At 40.8% G+C, this 17,899-nt stretch overlaps 3 protein-coding genes across 4 annotated transcripts; 2 read left to right on the forward strand and 1 right to left on the reverse strand.

Annotated features, from left to right (window-relative positions):
• The first annotated feature begins 181 nt into the window (after positions 1 to 181).
• On the forward strand, positions 182 to 8,674 carry slc35a3b (solute carrier family 35 member A3b). Of its 2 annotated transcripts, none has more exons than XM_026375253.2 (8): positions 182 to 348; positions 3,907 to 4,147; positions 4,250 to 4,401; positions 5,308 to 5,430; positions 5,634 to 5,808; positions 6,742 to 6,860; positions 7,010 to 7,143; positions 7,757 to 8,674. In XM_026375253.2, exons 2-8 carry the CDS (start codon positions 3,949 to 3,951, stop codon positions 7,848 to 7,850), a joined length of 996 nt encoding a protein of 331 aa, XP_026231038.1. In that variant the 5' UTR covers positions 182 to 348; positions 3,907 to 3,948; the 3' UTR covers positions 7,851 to 8,674. The 2 variants fall into 2 exon arrangements, with proteins under 2 accessions (XP_026231038.1, XP_026231037.1); XM_026375252.2 differs by lacking the exon at positions 182 to 348 and adding an exon at positions 357 to 2,982.
• An 857-nt stretch (positions 8,675 to 9,531) lies between these two features.
• fam78ba (family with sequence similarity 78 member Ba) lies at positions 9,532 to 12,205 on the reverse strand. Its single transcript, XM_026374351.1, has 3 exons — positions 11,824 to 12,205; positions 11,378 to 11,657; positions 9,532 to 10,811 (listed from the first exon to the last, which is right to left on the reverse strand). The coding sequence occupies exons 1-3, from the start codon at positions 12,156 to 12,158 to the stop codon at positions 10,569 to 10,571; spliced, it is 858 nt and encodes a 285-aa protein (XP_026230136.1). The 5' UTR covers positions 12,159 to 12,205; the 3' UTR covers positions 9,532 to 10,568.
• Positions 12,206 to 13,103: 898 nt separating this feature from the next.
• cmpk (cytidylate kinase) lies at positions 13,104 to 17,486 on the forward strand. Its single transcript, XM_026374352.1, has 6 exons — positions 13,104 to 13,359; positions 14,854 to 15,000; positions 15,488 to 15,640; positions 15,747 to 15,823; positions 16,022 to 16,118; positions 16,679 to 17,486. Exons 1-6 carry the CDS (start codon positions 13,216 to 13,218, stop codon positions 16,718 to 16,720), a joined length of 660 nt encoding a protein of 219 aa, XP_026230137.1. The 5' UTR covers positions 13,104 to 13,215; the 3' UTR covers positions 16,721 to 17,486.
• The last annotated feature ends 413 nt before the right edge of the window (positions 17,487 to 17,899 follow it).

A 17,899-nucleotide genomic window follows, 5' to 3' on the forward strand; every position in this document is an offset into this window, starting at 1 on the left:
CTTTCTGATCACTGATCCGATCATAAGCAGCCTTTTAACCAATATGTCGACAATCTTGCAACATTTCTTCTCCAACAGGTGTCACCAGACCTCTGCAGTATGTGATCCGGACATGTCGACTCATTCATCCAGGATATAAAAGAAGAGGCGAGCGAAGTTTTGAGTTGTACCGCAGAACTTAGACTTCAACTTAAGGCTGTGCCACTTTTCTTTTTTGTCGTGTCCATATTTTGGCTACAGGTCACATTAAGTCTATAAGAGCGATCATACTGCAAGTGGAGAGTAGAAAAGCTGAGGACTGTCCGACACCCTGTCATCCACGTCCTCAGCTGAGACCTCGTCCTGCAGGTAAGTGACTGTGTGATGGAGAATTTGGGAAACGGCTCGTTCTGTTTATGTGATAACAAGAGGCTGATGAGATGTTCAATAGTCTAAAACATATGGCAGAGACAAACAGTTCCTCCCTTCTGCTTTAACTTTATTCTGTCAAGATGCCTTCAGGGACGGTTTGATCAAATCGTTTTAATTCATTCACTCATTCATTCCCTCACTCCTGATCCTGATCATGCTGTGAAGTTAACTCCAAGATTCCTCTGTAGTGGCAGCACACTCAGTTCTGCTTTAACTTCATAAATCCACATCAGCGAGGTGGTTTATTTCAGACTCTGTTATCCGCATCCCCAGTATCTCTGCTACTTACTGTCTATAGGACAAATTTGTAGTTTTACCTGTTCTACCTGTCTTAAATAAATTGAGTCACTTTCTGTAGGTCAGGTTATTTTACACTCAGTGAATTCAATATACAGGCCATCTGGGGCCCCTTTACATGCGCCAGATGTGTAGTAGGGAGTAGTGGGGGCCCCAACCTCAGCAAGGCCCCACACACTACTTTCATTGACGTGAATCCACTACAGAGTTTTCTATGTGATTGGACAAAAGACACCTGTATTGTCTCAGTTCTAAGTCACCGTTTAGTTTTAAAGAGATTCCTAATATGTGGTCAGTGTGAGTGTTCCTTTAAATCGCAGGGTGACAGTGCTGTATCACATCACACATTTAATCTCTGACGGATTCACCGGGGTGTCAAACTGAGCTGGGTCCTCCAGTTCACGCTCCTAAAGGCTGCTGGAGGATTCTAGTGTGCAGTTTGTCAAGGCCTCAGGTTAAGACGACTTATTGAATTTAACAGAATGGACATGATTCTTAAGTGCAGGGCAATAGCATGCATGTTGTCGAGTGTTGAGAAACGTCACAATTGTTGTCTAACAGAAATGCGCGCAGCCTGCAACAGCTGGCAGTAGGTTGATTCATGTGACTAGCTGAGAACGCTGAGTGACAGGTGGCTGTGTTCATGACATGTTAACACATGTGAAACAGTTTGTTGTAGTGGTTAATGGAGCAACTGCAGGCAATTTCTAGTTAAATACTACTAATTAATAAGATTTGGCGTTTCTGAAGTATAAGCATGAAAACCAGTTCAGAGTGTTAGTCACAAAATATGGTTTCAGCAATATTAAAGTAAACAGTTCTCATATTTTAGATATAAAACATAGTGACTAGTAACTCTATCAATTCAATTAATGTAGTGAACTATAATGTCTCCTTCTGAAATGCACAGTATTAAAATAAAGATATGAAGCAGCAGAAAATGGAAATACTCGTGTGAAAAGCAGATACCTCCGAATTTTCCTAAGTAAAATAAGTGAGTGATTCTTTTTAATAATCGGTGCTTAATAATCCATCTCATGCTTCAAATGTTCTTTGTAGTGCAATAAATAACTGACTGTGTTGACATGGCCTTGTTTCAGGCAGAGTAAGGTGATTTAAGGTAAAGTTTTGATTGACTTTATGTGACGATTACAATTTAGATCAGAGTCTAAAATTACTCCAAGATTTCCTGCTTGGCTTGTAGTTTTTAGAGACATCGTATTAAGATGAGCAGCAATGTTTACTCTTTTCCCTTTTGGACCAAAAAAAAAATAGTTTCTGTTTTATTTGTTTAAATAAATAAATACATTCACTTCCCTGTACTGAGGCTTTTAAAATCGCCTCAGGAAGTGATCTTTTCTTTAGTCAGCTACAACTAAAATGGTCTCAGCCAAACAGTGTTTTATGGAGTAGAGTGCAGTGAATATTCAAAAATAAAATCTGGATCTTAACGCGTAAATACTGCCAGAAAGTGAATTTCACAACTGTTGGGTGTCTTTGCATGGTTGGCAACTAAAAATGAAAGTCAGTAGTGTTCTTGAGATGTGTGAAGACACACACACACACACACACACAGAGGGGGATTGTGCAGCCATGCTTCCCTGCTAAGCAGAACTGCTGCTGTACATAAGGAACCCTGTGTTGAACACCCTACCTCACTTCTATGGCCTTTTGTGGTTTTTTTATACACCCCCCCCTTCTACGTCTAGTGTGATATTAACCCTATTGGAAATTACACAACGTTATTATGACATGGCTCACTGGACTTTGTCTCTCAAACGGTTAACAAAACATTTCCCTTATGTTTTTCTCAACAAATCACTAGTTTGCGTGGTAAATGACACATGATTTAACATAAGAAGCAATTGCAAACTGTATAATGATCAGAGCCAGGTACACAAATGTGTAGAAGTTCTAATGATACAGTGGGAGTGATGGTATTACGGGTTAATTAATAACCATACAGTATAACCTATCTACATGAGCAGTTTGCCTCGTAAACTAGACTAGGTCTAACAGTTCCTCCCACCAATATGAGGAAGGAAGTTGTGTGACACTGCTGCAGGAGTTTAAGATGATTTACTTCTTTCAAAATTCAGCATTTTGCTTAAGGAGGACTTAAAAAATGTTTGGCTTGTGGATTAAGTGATGAAGACGAGTGAAAGTGGTGGAGTGAAAGTGGCAAGAGAGAACATGATTCAGTCAAATAATGTAAGAGGAAAGCGTGAAGAATGTCTGCCGTCAAGCCCTCAGGATGCCAGAGTGATGAGTCTGGTAAGATCGTCTCATTACTCTAACTAACCTATTTATGCATGATGTTTTCTCGTTGATGACAAATTTCATACAAACCAGTTTAGAGAAAATCTGCCTGAACTAGCAGCTCTTGTCTTTCGTTTGGTAAACTATTAACTGTTTTATCTGCCAAGCTGGAAACCCACATACAGGAAGGGCAGAATACGCAGAATAGCAGGAGAATTTAAAAGTAAAATCGGCGTGCCCTGCATTTCTTAGTAATTTTCATTTTTATTTTACAAAGTAAAAATTATATTTTCAATAAATTTTTATAGCTTGAACTGTTTTTGTTGGGGTTTTTTTTTTTTTTTTTTTTTTGCTGAGGCAGAATAATTGTGCAACATATATGTTGAATAAATTCAAAAAGCCAAGAGTCAGGTTTCTGCTGCACACAGTTCTGTCCAATCTGTGTAGCTGATGGTTGGAAGTTATACTGAGGGACTGAGATTATCCCTCTAAAGCTTGAAGGTGTCTACTCTCCATAAAGATGTGAAACGTGCTTGACTGTTAGACTAGTGCTCCAGCAGTAACCGGCTCATGTTAGGCCTGTGTCATGGTGGTTTCTGGGATGTTCTTGAATAATTCTTCAGCAGTTTGTGTCTGTTGTTGAAGAACTTTCCAAAGTTGCAAAGGCTAAGTTGCTACAGGCTTTAATGCTCAATTCAGATTTTTTAATCAAATTCGATCTCTATTTTTTTTGTTCATGCTTCACATTCATGTTTGTAAGTGACCTATCTGGTTTTCATGATTTCCCTCCATAGTCCTGTCTTAATTTTGTAATATTATACAGATTTCCCAAAGCAGAAGTTGGTTTCTGCACCTCTTTGTATTTTAAGAATGTGTTTTTTGTCTAACTGAACCAGACTGGACACACATTTGATTTATTTCTTTCTGTCCTTCCTAAAGGATCCTTTGTTGCCTGCTCAGTCCAACAAAGAGTCGAACACAATGATCTTGCTCACCTCACACTCCTTGAAGTATGTGTCTCTGGGGGTCCTGGTGTTGCAGACCACCTCGCTGGTCCTCACCATGCGCTACTCCCGCACCCTGAAGGAAGACGGTCCTCGCTACTTGGCCTCCTCGGCTGTGGTGTCAGCCGAGGTGCTCAAGATCTTTGCCTGCACCGTGCTCATCTTCGTGGAGAACAGTGAGTAGCTGGGAGTCGAGGTTGTTGTTTTTTTTTTTAGCTAGTTTCCAGGCGTTTTCTGTTTCATCTTTTTAATGACATCACACTCTCTGCCCCTGTCAGATTTCAGTGTGAGAGTAGTGAACCAGTTGCTGAACGAGGTTTTGAGCAAGCCTGTGGAAACAATGAAGCTGGCCATTCCTGCAGGGATCTACACACTGCAGAACAATCTGCTCTATGTTGCTTTATCCAACCTGGATGCAGCCACCTATCAGGTTACACATGAATGTGCTGGTTCAAGTGACATAGCTGCATGTCCACAGAACTGATTTCTGTATGGTTTCAAAAGTTTTCTTATTGTGCATGTATGTATTTACACAGTACAACAGCAAACAAAATAACTGCAACTGCAATTTAGCAGTTAACTTATTTAATATTAATTAAAGTGATGCTAAATCATCTTGTGAATATTAAATATTAGTTTTTAGATTTGTTCATGCCAAAGAAAAGTGGCTTAGCATACCATAAAGACTAGAAACACAGTGAAACAGTTAACATGGCTTCAAAATTACAATTAAATTGGCTCAAAGTCTGTAGCTTGGAGACAGACATGGGAAATAAAGGGAACAAAGTAATGTGTTTTCAGTCACATATAAACTGGTCTCACAACTTTATTGTAGCTTCTCATAAAAACATAAAGCCGCGTGAGCTTTGCATAAAGGCAGTAAAACATTTCAAGTCCAACGACACTTTCCTAGCTTAGTGACTTTGGACATGCAAGCTTTAAAGAGGGTTTCTATAATATTATCACTCCGTTGACTGCTACTACTGTAAAAGATAGGATGCTGATAATAATGTTAGATTAGCACTTAGGAGCTGCACCTGACAGGAGCTGTTGAGAGTGTACCAGGAGTTACTAATCAATATAGACTGATGGGATACGTCATATTTTTTCATAATTTATCTTTGACTGTAGAGAGTGCGAGTATTATACTACAGAGACAAAGAAACCATCCATCAGAAGCTAGTCAAACAGGATATGTAAGTAGGAGGCTTGGGACATCAGCCGCCTGTAGTCCTTACTAAGATCGTGGTTGATATAACTGAAACAGTTTCCTGTTATGTTTATTTGTTGAACATATACCACCTCACTTTCTGTGTTTGCTCTGTGCTCCACCCAGGTTACGTACCAGCTGAAGATCCTCACCACAGCACTGTTCTCTGTCTCGATGCTGGGAAAGCAGCTGGGCTTTTACCAGTGGCTCTCCCTGCTCTTCCTCATGGCTGGAGTCACACTAGTGCAGGTACCAGCAGGCACAGAAACTGCAAAAAAAAAAAAAAAAAACAACAACAACAACAAATACTGATAAATGTACAGATACACAGATTAAGATATGACATCTATTGGTGTCATGGTTTGTTTCTGTGAGATGAACATGAGTTTATTCACTTCAGATTGAAAGTACAGTGTCTGTCTCTGCACTCATTAGTGCTTTAACCTCCACAGTGGCCCACAGGGTATGAAAACGACTATGAGATGACGACCGTCTCTTCAAGATCCCAGTTTGTGGGGATGATGGCCGTGCTGATGGCCTGTGTGTCCAGTGGCTTTGCTGGAGTTTACTTTGAGAAAATCCTCAAGGAGACTAAGCAGAGCGTGTGGGTGCGTAACATACAGCTGGGTGAGTGACTACGTCGCCTCTTCTTGTTTGGTAAGGTGAGGTGTGTTGATTGAACAATGGCGTTAAGGTGTGTGTGTCCATTCATCTTAAAAAAGATAACTGAGTCACTGTTACAACAAGGGTGTTCTTATCTCTAACTGCAAGCCCATGGCTTTTGTTCAACATAACACATACCCACTGCCTATTATTAGATAAGGCTGCTCTGTATTTGTTTGTTTGTTTAAACTACGTATTCATTATGCTGAATTAGCATCCAGTATTAAATCTTTTTTAAATGTCTAGAGCTTAGCTGCTTACCAATGTGCACTTCATCCAGTTTATGAACAGCTCGAGCTGTTCATAAACTGGATCAAACTAAACCTGATAAACAAGATAGTTGCACTGAATAGTGAAAGTAAATAAAATAAATACCTCACCAGCACATCATGCCACAACAGGCAAAAAACAGGAGTGGTGTGTTTGTATCGAGGACACATGAAGCTGTTGAATAATTGTGAGAAGGATAAGAATCAAGCATAGATTCCTACAAAAACATTTTCCTGAGGTCAGAAATGAAGCATCCAAAGTCTGATTCGAAGATCTTTTCCCCCAAAAGAGGTTAGAGATAAGAAGCGTTGCATTACAGAAGTGACCTGGTTATGCTTTTTAATACTAGGGCTGCTGGTTTTATCCATGCTGGACATATCACATTCTTTTATACATAACAGTGGTTTGTTATTTGAAGACATATCATTATTATTATTAATAATATTACTTATTAGATCACAATAATCAAGCGACGTGATATAAACTTATATATAACCTCGGTTACAGTGAGCTCTAGTGGCTGTTTGTTGTAGTGAAGCAGCTTCTGAGGACAGCAGACAAGAAGACAAGCAGAATAATGTCTTGCAGTGAAAGCATCACCTCTCTGTTTTTCATTGTTTCTTTCAGGTTTGTTCGGCTTTGTCTTTGGTTTCTTGGGAATGATTGTGTATGACGGTCAGAGCGTGAGAGAGTCTGGAATGTTTCAGGGCTACAACTTTGTCACTTACACAGTCGTTGTCCTTCAGGTGTGGCCATTGTTGTTCTCATCCTTCGTGTTCCACATTCGTATTTGTAAAGTTGATGTTAAGATGTTATCATCTGAACTCATGCTTGCACAGGTTTGTTTTGATGTCGCATGCAGAGTGCTTTCTGACACTGTGCTCTCTGCCTGCAGGCTCTAGGCGGGCTGGTCGTAGCAGTGGTCATTAAATATGCGGACAACATCCTCAAAGGATTTGCTACCTCACTGTCGATCATCGTGTCCACTCTCATATCCTACTTCCTCTTGGACGACTTTAACCCCACGGGGTAAACACACACATGCTCATGCAAATGAAAACATAATCAGGTTTTGAAAAATGAATCAGGAAAAAACATTTTGTGTGACTTGCGTCTGCAGAGGACAACGTCCTCAGCTTTGACCAAGCTGAAATATCTCAAGAGTTATTGCACTGATTGCCATGAAACTTAGCAGGTTGGAGAGCAGAGATGTTCACAGAAGATGAATCCTGTTGCTTTGGATGATCCCTGACTTTTATCTCACACCACCAAGTTAACATTTGTGGGGGGAATAATTATATTAATAACTATTTTTGCAGTTTATACATACTACTCTGTTTTCTACCTCAGCATAAGTTGTAATTATTTTGGTGACTGACATTTTTATAACACTCTTACCAGGCGATACTTAGGTTTAAGAGTCATTGTTGCATGTGAGCCAGCCACACTAAGATGCTGACCATAGAAGAAATTATACCTTCGAAACATGATGAAATTAATTTAAACATTGTAATTCCTGGCATATAGCTCAAATGACTGCTCCTTACAACCATAGAGATCTGTTAGCATTCATGGAGCTCATTACTGTCATCACCATGTCAGAAACTGACCTGTTTCTCTCCTTTTTCTCCTTTTTCCCTAGTCTGTTTTTCCTGGGGGCAATGTTGGTTATTGCTGCCACATTTCTGTACAGCTACGAGTGGAAACCTGCCGGTAACAGCATCATCAAAGTATAAGCAGAGACCTCTGTGAACCGCGCTACCTGACAGAACAGGCAGCTACCTGAGCTAGACAGAGTACGACTCTATGAACTATGACAGCAAGCTCAGGACATGGAAATGTGGAAGTGATCAAACGTGTTATTGCCAAACAACTACAGCTGGAGACTGTTGAGACCGAATGTGCCCCATCACTACTCTGGCAAATGCTGCTGTGCACAAAAGATGGAAGTTAATAATGTGAAATACATTTGTAATGTAAATGTATTTTTTTATAGTTTTTTTGTTACAAAATACCAACAGAGGTACATTAAAGGTGACTTGCCATGTAAATAACATTGTAAAGTAATAGTAGTAGCAGTAAAACAGACTTAATCATCTGTAAATGTAGTGTAAGTGCAATTTAACAGGGACCGGGCGGAGATTAAGATAAGATAATCGTAGTTGTTGGGAAACTTTATATTTATATACATGCCATTGTATTCCTAGTTTTAACCTCATATTTATGTGGTATGGGATATAGGCAAAGGGGTCTTGCCCACGAAAAGGGATATGAATGGTTTTGGGAGTGCCTTCCTCAGCGAGGAAAATCCTGAACGGAGCCTCCATCTAGTGGTGGAAGAAAGAGAGAACTTGCTGCATAGAGGAGGGGTTACCTCTGTTCAAAGATGCTGAATGTCCTTTTTTCATATGAGATCAGATGGGAAATGACTGCTTTGACCTTGATATTTATTGTGTGAGCATGTCTATCCAAAGCACTTATTCTCCTGTTATTTAAATGCAAAATAATGTTTTTTTTAATGCACGTAACAAATGAATAAATTAAAGGATCTTTTATGCAACCCTGCCTTTTATCTTTTTTCTTACTTAAAAGTGAAATGAATAATATTGAGCTCCAAGTGTGTGTGTGTGTGTGTGTGTGTGTGTGTGTGTGCAGGAGGGTGCCATAATAAGGCATACACAGAGAGCTAGACACACCCATGAATATTTTGAAGTTTTTTTTTTTTTTTTTCAGTTCCAGTTGCAGTGCAAAACCAGACCAGTCTCTATAGCAACAGATGGCTGAATGAGCTGTGGTGCAGCAACAAATGCAAACACACTGAATTAATATAACCTATTTTACCCTCTGAGTATTTTACATGGTAGTAACAAACTGCTTATTCAACAAAGACCCTAGCAAATAAAAACAAAACTAAGGCAGATGAACAGGAAATTATTATGCCAGTTTTTTGTTGTTGTTTTTTTTTTTTATATATATATTGTCCAAATATATGGTTACAATCGTTGCATAGTTGTGGATTTCAGAGCAAATGAGCATCATTGGTATGGTGATAATGAGTGCGATGGGCTGGACAGACAGGAGAGTAAAGGCCCAGACAGGTGGGAAGGTGAGGTGTGAACCTGGGGAGAAGCACAGATGGACGATGAGTCATGTGACCTGGGTGAGGAGTGGCAGCCAGGGACCTGGACTGAGCCCAGGATGAGCTCTCGGGACAATCCACTGCTGTGACACAGGAAGGCCTTCATCTATGATGATCTGCAGAATCCTACTGTAAAATAATATATGTCAATGATATGAGGACATACTGTGGTATGACCTCATAGAATCAGCATTAAAAATGGCACTTACCCAAATCACATGTTGCTTAAACTAGGTCTGACTTAATTCAACAAGGAAACTATTAAGATGTAGATTTCCTGATTGCAGAAGGTTTAAGTAACTTGAAAGTGCGACATGTCCAGGTTAGTGCCACATCAAATCTACAGACTTCAGCTCCAGTGATGATGTATGATATATGATGAGTGTGGCCCTGACTGTTATCACGCTCTTGTTTTAAATTTGTTGTGTAGCACTATTCCAGGTCATTTACACTGCACTTACTGAAAAATTAGCTGATGTTTATTTAAAGTGATAACAGGCCCAGACCATCGCCCTGATGGTTTGTTTCACATTTGAATATAATATCAGCTGCAGAGGCTAGGTTGAAAATAAAATACGTTTGGTGTATTAGCAAAAGTCCAGTGAAAATAACAGCAGATTGGTTTTTCTTTATGACATTTATGCCAAGTGGGTGCTCTTAATACAATCTGAACGATGTATGAGGTTAATCTTAACCCTAAAAAGATTTATATAATACTTTAATCTTAGATCTTAGATTTTCTGAATACATCCTTTAACTCTGGTACTGAGTGTGCTGAAGGCCTTTATTGGCACTGACGAGGTTTAACCAGCCACAGTTTTTTGGCTGACTTTTCAATCAAAATGTCTTCGGATATCAAGTTATACAAAACAAATGCTATTCTTAAACTTCTCAAGGGCATTTTCTTCGGTCTCACTCTCTCATGCAATAAAATCTACATAAGGATGCAGGATGCAGTTCTCCTTGTGGTCTAATACCTCTGCGGTATGTTTAAAAACAGTGTTCCTTCTTCACAAAAAGGCAGGCAGAACTTCTCAAAACAGTCAAACAAATGTTGACTTAACTCCAGGGGCCATGACACTAGTTTATTGTAGATTTCTTTTTCTGACACCATGCTGTATCCAACGTGTAAGATCCACTCTGGCTTATGGTCCAAATCTTTTAAGGACAATGAGCCGCTGGCATCTTGAGGACAGTGAAGCTGTCTGGTCTGTCTTCTTGTACAGGCTTCATGACTTCATCACCTTTGTGCTCCCTTTTCTGCGAACGGGGACAAGTGTCCGTGTATTTTTGTCCATGCAACCACTGAAGCCTTTTATTTTGGCGGTATGACCACAAGTGGTGCTCCTCTCCGCGGTCGCCACATTAGCACTTGGGCGTCGTTGGCATTAGGCCTCCCTAACGCGTTGGGAGGAATGGGCTCCTGGTAGTTTAGGATGTGTGGCTGCTCTTGGTAAGGACGACCCACCAATGAGGCCCGAGAGCCAAGAGGCATGTCTGGGTCCACAGCAATGTCCACCCTCATCCGCCACCGCACCGTCTGCAACACAATACGCTCCTGGAGGAGGAGGAGCGTAGCATAACATTATTAAGGTTGATAATGTACATATGTGGGGTGCAGTTTGCATGAAGATTTTGTTGAAGCCTAATTTGTTTATACATCATGTCCTTTGATTTGATTACTGACATGTTAAACCAAGATTCGGAATTGTAATCTCAGATTTCTGGCCCCTAAACTTTGATTTCTACATTGAACAACAACACATGTGATTCACTCAAAAAGAAAACAATCCTAATAACAGCACAGCACAGTACACTGTCACAGAGATAATACATAAATACTGTATGCATTTTGATACTCGCTGTCTGAATGTTTACATGCCATTTTGGGGGTTACATTCATGAGAAATTCAGGCAATGATGACTTTTTCTTTCCTTCACCAGAAAGAAAAAGAAGCAAGAGCAGTGTTCAGTCAGTGCTCTTTGTGTTAACGGTGCGGGACCTATCTGTGAGTTCAGGCAAAGCACAGAATCTGATTTCTGATTTATTCCTGATATGAGTTTGACAAATGAGTTTGAACAGTTTCAACTTGGGTGTTAACGCTCTCTGTGTATTTATCTCACCTTGGTGATGGAGTTCATGGCCACCAGCCAGGTGATGAAGCTCTGGTCCCTGGTGATGTGGGTCAACATGGGTGTGTTGCTGTTGCTGATGGGCACCGCCCAGGTCACACTGGGGTAGAAGTTGTCGTTCATGCTGACAGTCAGGCGGGACGGTTTGGATGTTGGGCCAGTCAGGGTGACCGTCTCTGTGGTGTTGCCGTACCAGGGGTAGCTGACGCCATCGGAGTCGCTGATGGCTTTGACCCGACCCTCTCTCAGTTCTGGTAACTCCCAACTGGACCTGCGGCAGGAGGGACACAGAGACAGGATGAGAGGCTCTGCCGGTGCAGGAGTAAGGGTTTAGATGTGTGGGGGGGGTAGGATAAGTGCAGACCCCAACACGTACCACCGAGACACATTCACACTGAGGAAAAAGTTAAAGTCTTATGTTGTTTTTTTACACTTACATGCCAATATCACCATAGGTGTTGTAGAACTCCATCTGGGTACAAGCTTGGATCCAGCCCACCACCCATGTTTCATTACGGGGCACCGGTGGCATCACAACTCCTGCTGAGGCCCTGAAGTAAGGTGTCTTGTAACGGAGCACAATTGGTGAGTTCTCCTCAATGATGGTGGGACACTGGTCAATAGAGGCTGACACCTCATACACCACAATGTTCTCCCGCCTGATGCGGGGCTTGCATGCAATGCTCTGAATACAGCCCATAGTGCAGGCGACAAGCAAAATGAGCAAAACCAAAGAGGAAGGGAGCAAATGATACCTGGCCAGTATGCACATCAGTCCCCTCCGGGTTCCACCCTTTCCCAAAGAGATCTAATCTTTTAATTGCCCATCGTCACTGATTGGCTGGGATGGAAAAAACACAGCAAACTGGGAGAATCACAGTCATCAGTGATCAAACATAAAAGCATCCATCATTGTATTTCCAGGATGATTTGGAGATGAGAGCGCAGTGGGGACTGGGGGGGACGTATCACAGATCTCTGCAGCCTCCTCGCCCCGGTCTGCCTGCTGACTGCCGCACTGCCCTTGGCGCTCGTCCCCAGAAACTGCAATCCGGCCTCCCTTGGGCTGCTGCTGCTGCTTCTCCGCCGTGCGTCCGGAGGCTCCTCTGTTCCTTGTCGAGTCCACACGTCCGGCTGCACGTCGGTGCCCCTTGATCCTGCTGCTCTGCTCCCGGCTCTGCGCTGTCATGTCAAGTGGCGACAGGGCAGCCAGGTGCGTCAGAGGAGGGGGGCTGGATGCCTTTTGTTTGCTTGGCTTTCCTGTTTTAGCCCTGCATTCACACGGCTCCGTCAAAAGATAAAAAACTGGCTCTTCATCACTCTGACCTAGATGAAAAAAACCTTCATCAGATGACCGAGAATGCCTTATAAAGGCGAGACAGCAGCGCTATAGCGCGCTATTTTAATGTTTTCCTCGCTGTGTGCTTCCATTCTTGGGGATGCATGAATGGTGCATCATGAATGAAGCCAGCGAGGCGGCACAAATGTGCAGAAAACAGTGACTGTACTCAGCCGCTTCGCGCTTGGTTTTGGTCTCGCCGTTCTGTTTCCTCGAGCTGGTGAACATCACGGACCGAGGAGCATCTTCTTGAAGCCGGGACGGGTTGTTCGGTTTGGAGATGCTGATGCTGGGGAGCCAGGGGAGGGGCGTCACCCGACCTCTGCACTGAAAAATAACAAGTGCGAGTGGGCGTGGCTTCGGCCTGCATCACGCCTCAGTGCGGAAGTAGCACTGACTTCCGACTTACCGAGATTGACACGCATTCACCGGTGAGCGCGTTTCTGCCTACAACCCGCTGGTCCACATCTGCAGCTGGCTGTGCTGGTTTATGATCGGTCGTTTGATCGGTAACGTGTCTCAGAGGGTGCCGAGCTTGTTGTACCGGGTGTCGCTGGGGATGAAGCCGCAGGTTGTGTTCGTGCTTGGCGGGCCGGGCGCCGGAAAAGGGACCCAGTGCTCCAAAATCGTGGAGGTACGGGAGATGGGGAGAGAAAGGACAATGAAGACTATTGACTTTGATGGTTAAGATTTAACCTGTTGTAGTGACAAATGTTTAGTGAATTTTATTGTGAACCTGTTTTATTTTTATTTTATTTTATTTTAATTCCATTAACTTCCTCTAAAATTAACCTCAGTTAGCCAGCTAGCTAGTTAGCTAGTTAGCCACACAGGCTACACAGGCTACACAGTTCATGTCCTGACACACAAGCAATAACACAACCAATGTTGGGAAGCATTTTTAAATAGAGTTTGCGTGTTTCCCTATTAAAAGACTGTGGAGACATACATGAGCTAAAAGTACTCTTGATATCTTGATACTTTCATTTTCTCCTGACAGCTGAGTCAAAGAAAATGGAGCTCCCCATAGATTCATGTTGTACAGTCAAAAACCTGAGTGAACAGTGTAAATATTGTCTTCACACAGTTCACACACAGCCAACAGGACATAACTTATTGACATTTGCACACTGTTGTACCCTTATCACTGTAGTTGCTGTTATGTAATGGACACTGGAAGTTTGGAGTGCACTGACTTTGATCAGAGACAGATGTTGACATAGACATTTATTGGCGGAGGAACTTTTACCTTGATCACCACACACAAGTGTATGAGGTTATGAGTCAGACGTAAACATACTCTAATTCACATGACCTTGGACTGTAAATACTAAAAACTGTCCATTGTACAGTTTCCATACCTGACATACCCTCATTGAACTTTATTTTCTTAGTATCCTTTTATCCTTTGTAGATTCTGCAGCTCAGATCAAGTTTGCAGTGGTTCTCTGCAACTAGTCCTCAGCTGAGCTATTGTTAATAATAATAAACACAAATGAAGATTACTGCATAAACTAGACATACTAGATATCGAAAGAATGGCAGAAAGCAGAGAAAAGCAGTGCAGTGTTAAAGATGTCATGTGCTGTGTCAAACATAATGTATTTGTTTGTCGTTTCATCCCAAAGAAGCAGTTTGAAAAGCCAGAGCTCTGCTTAGGGATGCTGCTGTCATGTTTGTCTGAAAGTCTGTGTCATGATGCGGGTCAAGCTGCAGCTCTACTGATGTAAACTGTTCGATGTGTGTTTTTGACTTGAGAGATTGCTTCTGTAAGAGAGACTAACGTGACTCCTGTACACGGATGTCAGTGGGTGTTGGCTGCCGTGCTTTAAATGCGGTGTTCAGGCTTGAATGGCAGCTATGCACAGAGGCTCCTTTCATTCAGTACACAGGGACCAACTTTTTCTTGGCCTGTGAATGAGTAGGATTTAAGCTTGTCTGAAAAAGATGTTCTCTTCACTGTGGAGTTTGACTGTTAACAGAAATATGTAAAGCTTTTTTATGCTCATCAAAAAGCAACTCTTGATAATTGTAGGCTCGTACTTCAAAGTAGTCTCTTCTAGTAGCTTTTTCATCACATGACGTCAACGTTTCATGGTCAAAATAAAATGTTTTTGATGTCTCTCAGGCCTACAGCTACACCCATTTATCAGCTGGGGACTTGCTGCGAGAAGAGAGAGCTAGAGAGGGCTCAGTTGATGGACAGCTCATTGCCAACTACATCAAGGAAGGCAAAATTGTCCCAGTGGAGATCACCATTAACTTATTGAAGAAGGTATGTATATGTATAGGTTGTGAATCAGGTTTGCCTAACAAGAGACAAACCTAGCTATACTGTCAAGGATGAGATTATTTTAAACTAGTCACTACATACTAATATATTTTGTTCTTGACAAAACAACAGACATTACCATCTTACTAATTTCCTATAAGCTCTGTATGCTTTTAAAATAGGTTTATATAGACATGAGATTTGTGCGTCACTGCACTTTTCCTTAACAGCTGTACCTTAGATCAAGTTCTTATGGGTGAATGTAATCTTTGAATGTAAAATTGTGCAATTCAATTCAATTGAGTTTTATTTGTATAGCGCCAATTCACAACAGAAGTTGTCTCAAGGCACTTTACAGTGCAAGACAAAAAAAAAAAACAAGTTACTGAGAGCTACAGTGAATAAAAAGACAAACACTGTGGGTTTAAATACAGCCCTATTACTTATAAAACGTTATTTTAAAGAAATGTCCTTTTTCCTGTTCATTAAGGCAATGGAAGAAACCATGCAGAAAGATGAGAAAATGTTTCGCTTCCTCATAGATGGTTTCCCTCGCAACGAGGACAACCTAGAGGGGTGGAAAAAAGTCATGGACGGAAAAGCTGATGTCAAATTTGTGCTTTTCTTCAACTGCAAAAACGAGGTTGGTCATGAAAATTAGAAGGCTACCACCCCTCATCCTGTTTTTAGTTACCACGTGGTGCAGCTGAGCCACTTTAGAAGCACACTAAGGTCTCTTTTGTCCACAGGTTTGTATCGACAGATGTCTAGAAAGAGGCAAGAGCAGCGGACGCACAGATGACAACAGGGAAAGTTTGGATAAAAGGTACAAAGTTGACTTCAAGTTGACTATTTTCCATCTGTCTCTAATGAAGTATGACACGCCTGTTTGATCATTATAGATATGTCTGACCCATTTAGGTGACTGTTGGGTACCTGCATATATGTTTTGACCTAATTTATGTCCCTTTGTAGTCCCCTGTGTTTTCTGACCCCAATAACCAGACATTTTCCTTTGATGCAGAATCCAAACCTACCTGCAGTCCACACAACCAATCATTGAACTCTATAAGAAACACGAGAAGGTCCGCGAAGTAGATGCTTCTCGATCTGTTGATGAGGTGAGTAAATGTCAGCTGCAGAAATGAATGTTGCAATATGTCAATAGTTGTGTTGAGGTGTTCTTGTTAACTTCCAAAACTTTTATTCACATGTGAGATAGTGCAAAGTACAAACATGACATTTTGCATGTTTGCACTTGTTTTAAATCAAGTACTTGAGATTAGGACTGAAACACTTTAATGATTAGTCATGTGACATTAAACTATTTTGGTGATTAGCTACTTGCATTGGTTGATTGATTGATCACTTGTCAAAATCACTTCTGAAATTTGTCTTTTCCCAAGGCACATTACAAAAGAAAATGTAATTAATTAATTAAAACAACACCATACGTCAGACTGTTATAACTCTATTCAGATTGTATGACTATGCCACTGAGACCAGATAATCTGACGACTGGTGTTTTGGCTCTTTTGGGTCCCACTGTAAAACTGTTTGTGGCAGAGTTGCTGTTTTGTTTTTCAGAGTGATCAGAGTTATAATTACGTGTATAAATATGTGTATCTCGTACATACAGTCTCTGTTTGTGTCCTGAGAGTGACCCTTTTTTTTTTCCCAGGTGTTTGCTGATGTGAAAGCCATCCTAGACAAAGAGGGCTGAATTCTGACAGCTGCCAGCATTCATTTACCTTTTTAGTTTTTCTTTTTATCAGCTGCAAGTACAAGTACATTATAATATGTACATTCATATGACTTTTTATTTTTTTTTCGTCCATCTTTTTTGTAAGCGCTGCACTGTTTGCGAATGTGTTCACAATATGTGTTAGTGTGAATGAGAAGTATGCCTAGCAGCTACTTCTGAGCTCACCACTCATCTGCACTGTCTTTCATCATAGTTTGTGGCCTTTGCATAGGAACAAAATGTAATGTTGGCTTACAGAAACACTAATTTGTCAATCAAACGCACTTAAAATACCAGAGGTCTCCATAAGTGGTATACATCATATCAGTAATGTCTTCAGGGTATCATGTCATTGGAAGCAGCCATAACGCTTCAGACCAAATAATTGTTTGACCCAATGACGACAGACTAGGACTGATTTTAAGACGTTACAGATTAGGCAGAAACCTGTCTGGCATCCAAAATAAAACACATACAACTGTCTCATATTTAATGGACAGAGTAACAGGGATATGAGAGCTTCTTTGCCATGATAGGTATCAGGTTTTGTGTTTCTGTGATTAGATGGCTCATTCTTTGACGAATATTTACTTTGTACCAGAACACCTTGATGTGCTTCACCACAGCCGTGGTACCTTGAAATAGTCAGAGTTTAATGGAAATACAGAGATGAAAATTAACAGTTTGTTGAATCTGTACCATAATGTCTTGAGGAAAGGGAGATAAAAACTGAAATGTAAAAACACTGTTTTTTTCTTTGTTCTCAATTCATCTAGAACTTGTATTCAGAGGTATTATACAATATGTGTTTTTTAGTTATCACATTTTACTATACAAGTATGATAATGTAGGCTACGAATTTGATCAAATCCTCACACACAATTACACTAAAGCACGCAGACTTGGTATCTTTTAATTTGATCATCCAGCAGGGGGCGTGTAGCACCACTGTATGAGCTTTTTTCGTTTACTGGTAGATGAATTTTAAAACTAGTCATTTACTAAAACGTAAATAAATGCTGAATCAAATATTTTTGAGTAATGATATATTTGTCAATGTTAAATATATTACTGTAATTATAAAAAGTACGCAAATTTATTTATTTTTTCTTTTTTGCTTATTTTAAGTATATTTATTTTAATATTAATCAATATAGT

The sequence above is a fragment of the Anabas testudineus genome, chromosome 17 (genome assembly GCF_900324465.2).
Source record: "Anabas testudineus chromosome 17, fAnaTes1.2, whole genome shotgun sequence".
NCBI classification, from domain to species: domain Eukaryota; kingdom Metazoa; phylum Chordata; class Actinopteri; order Anabantiformes; family Anabantidae; genus Anabas; species Anabas testudineus.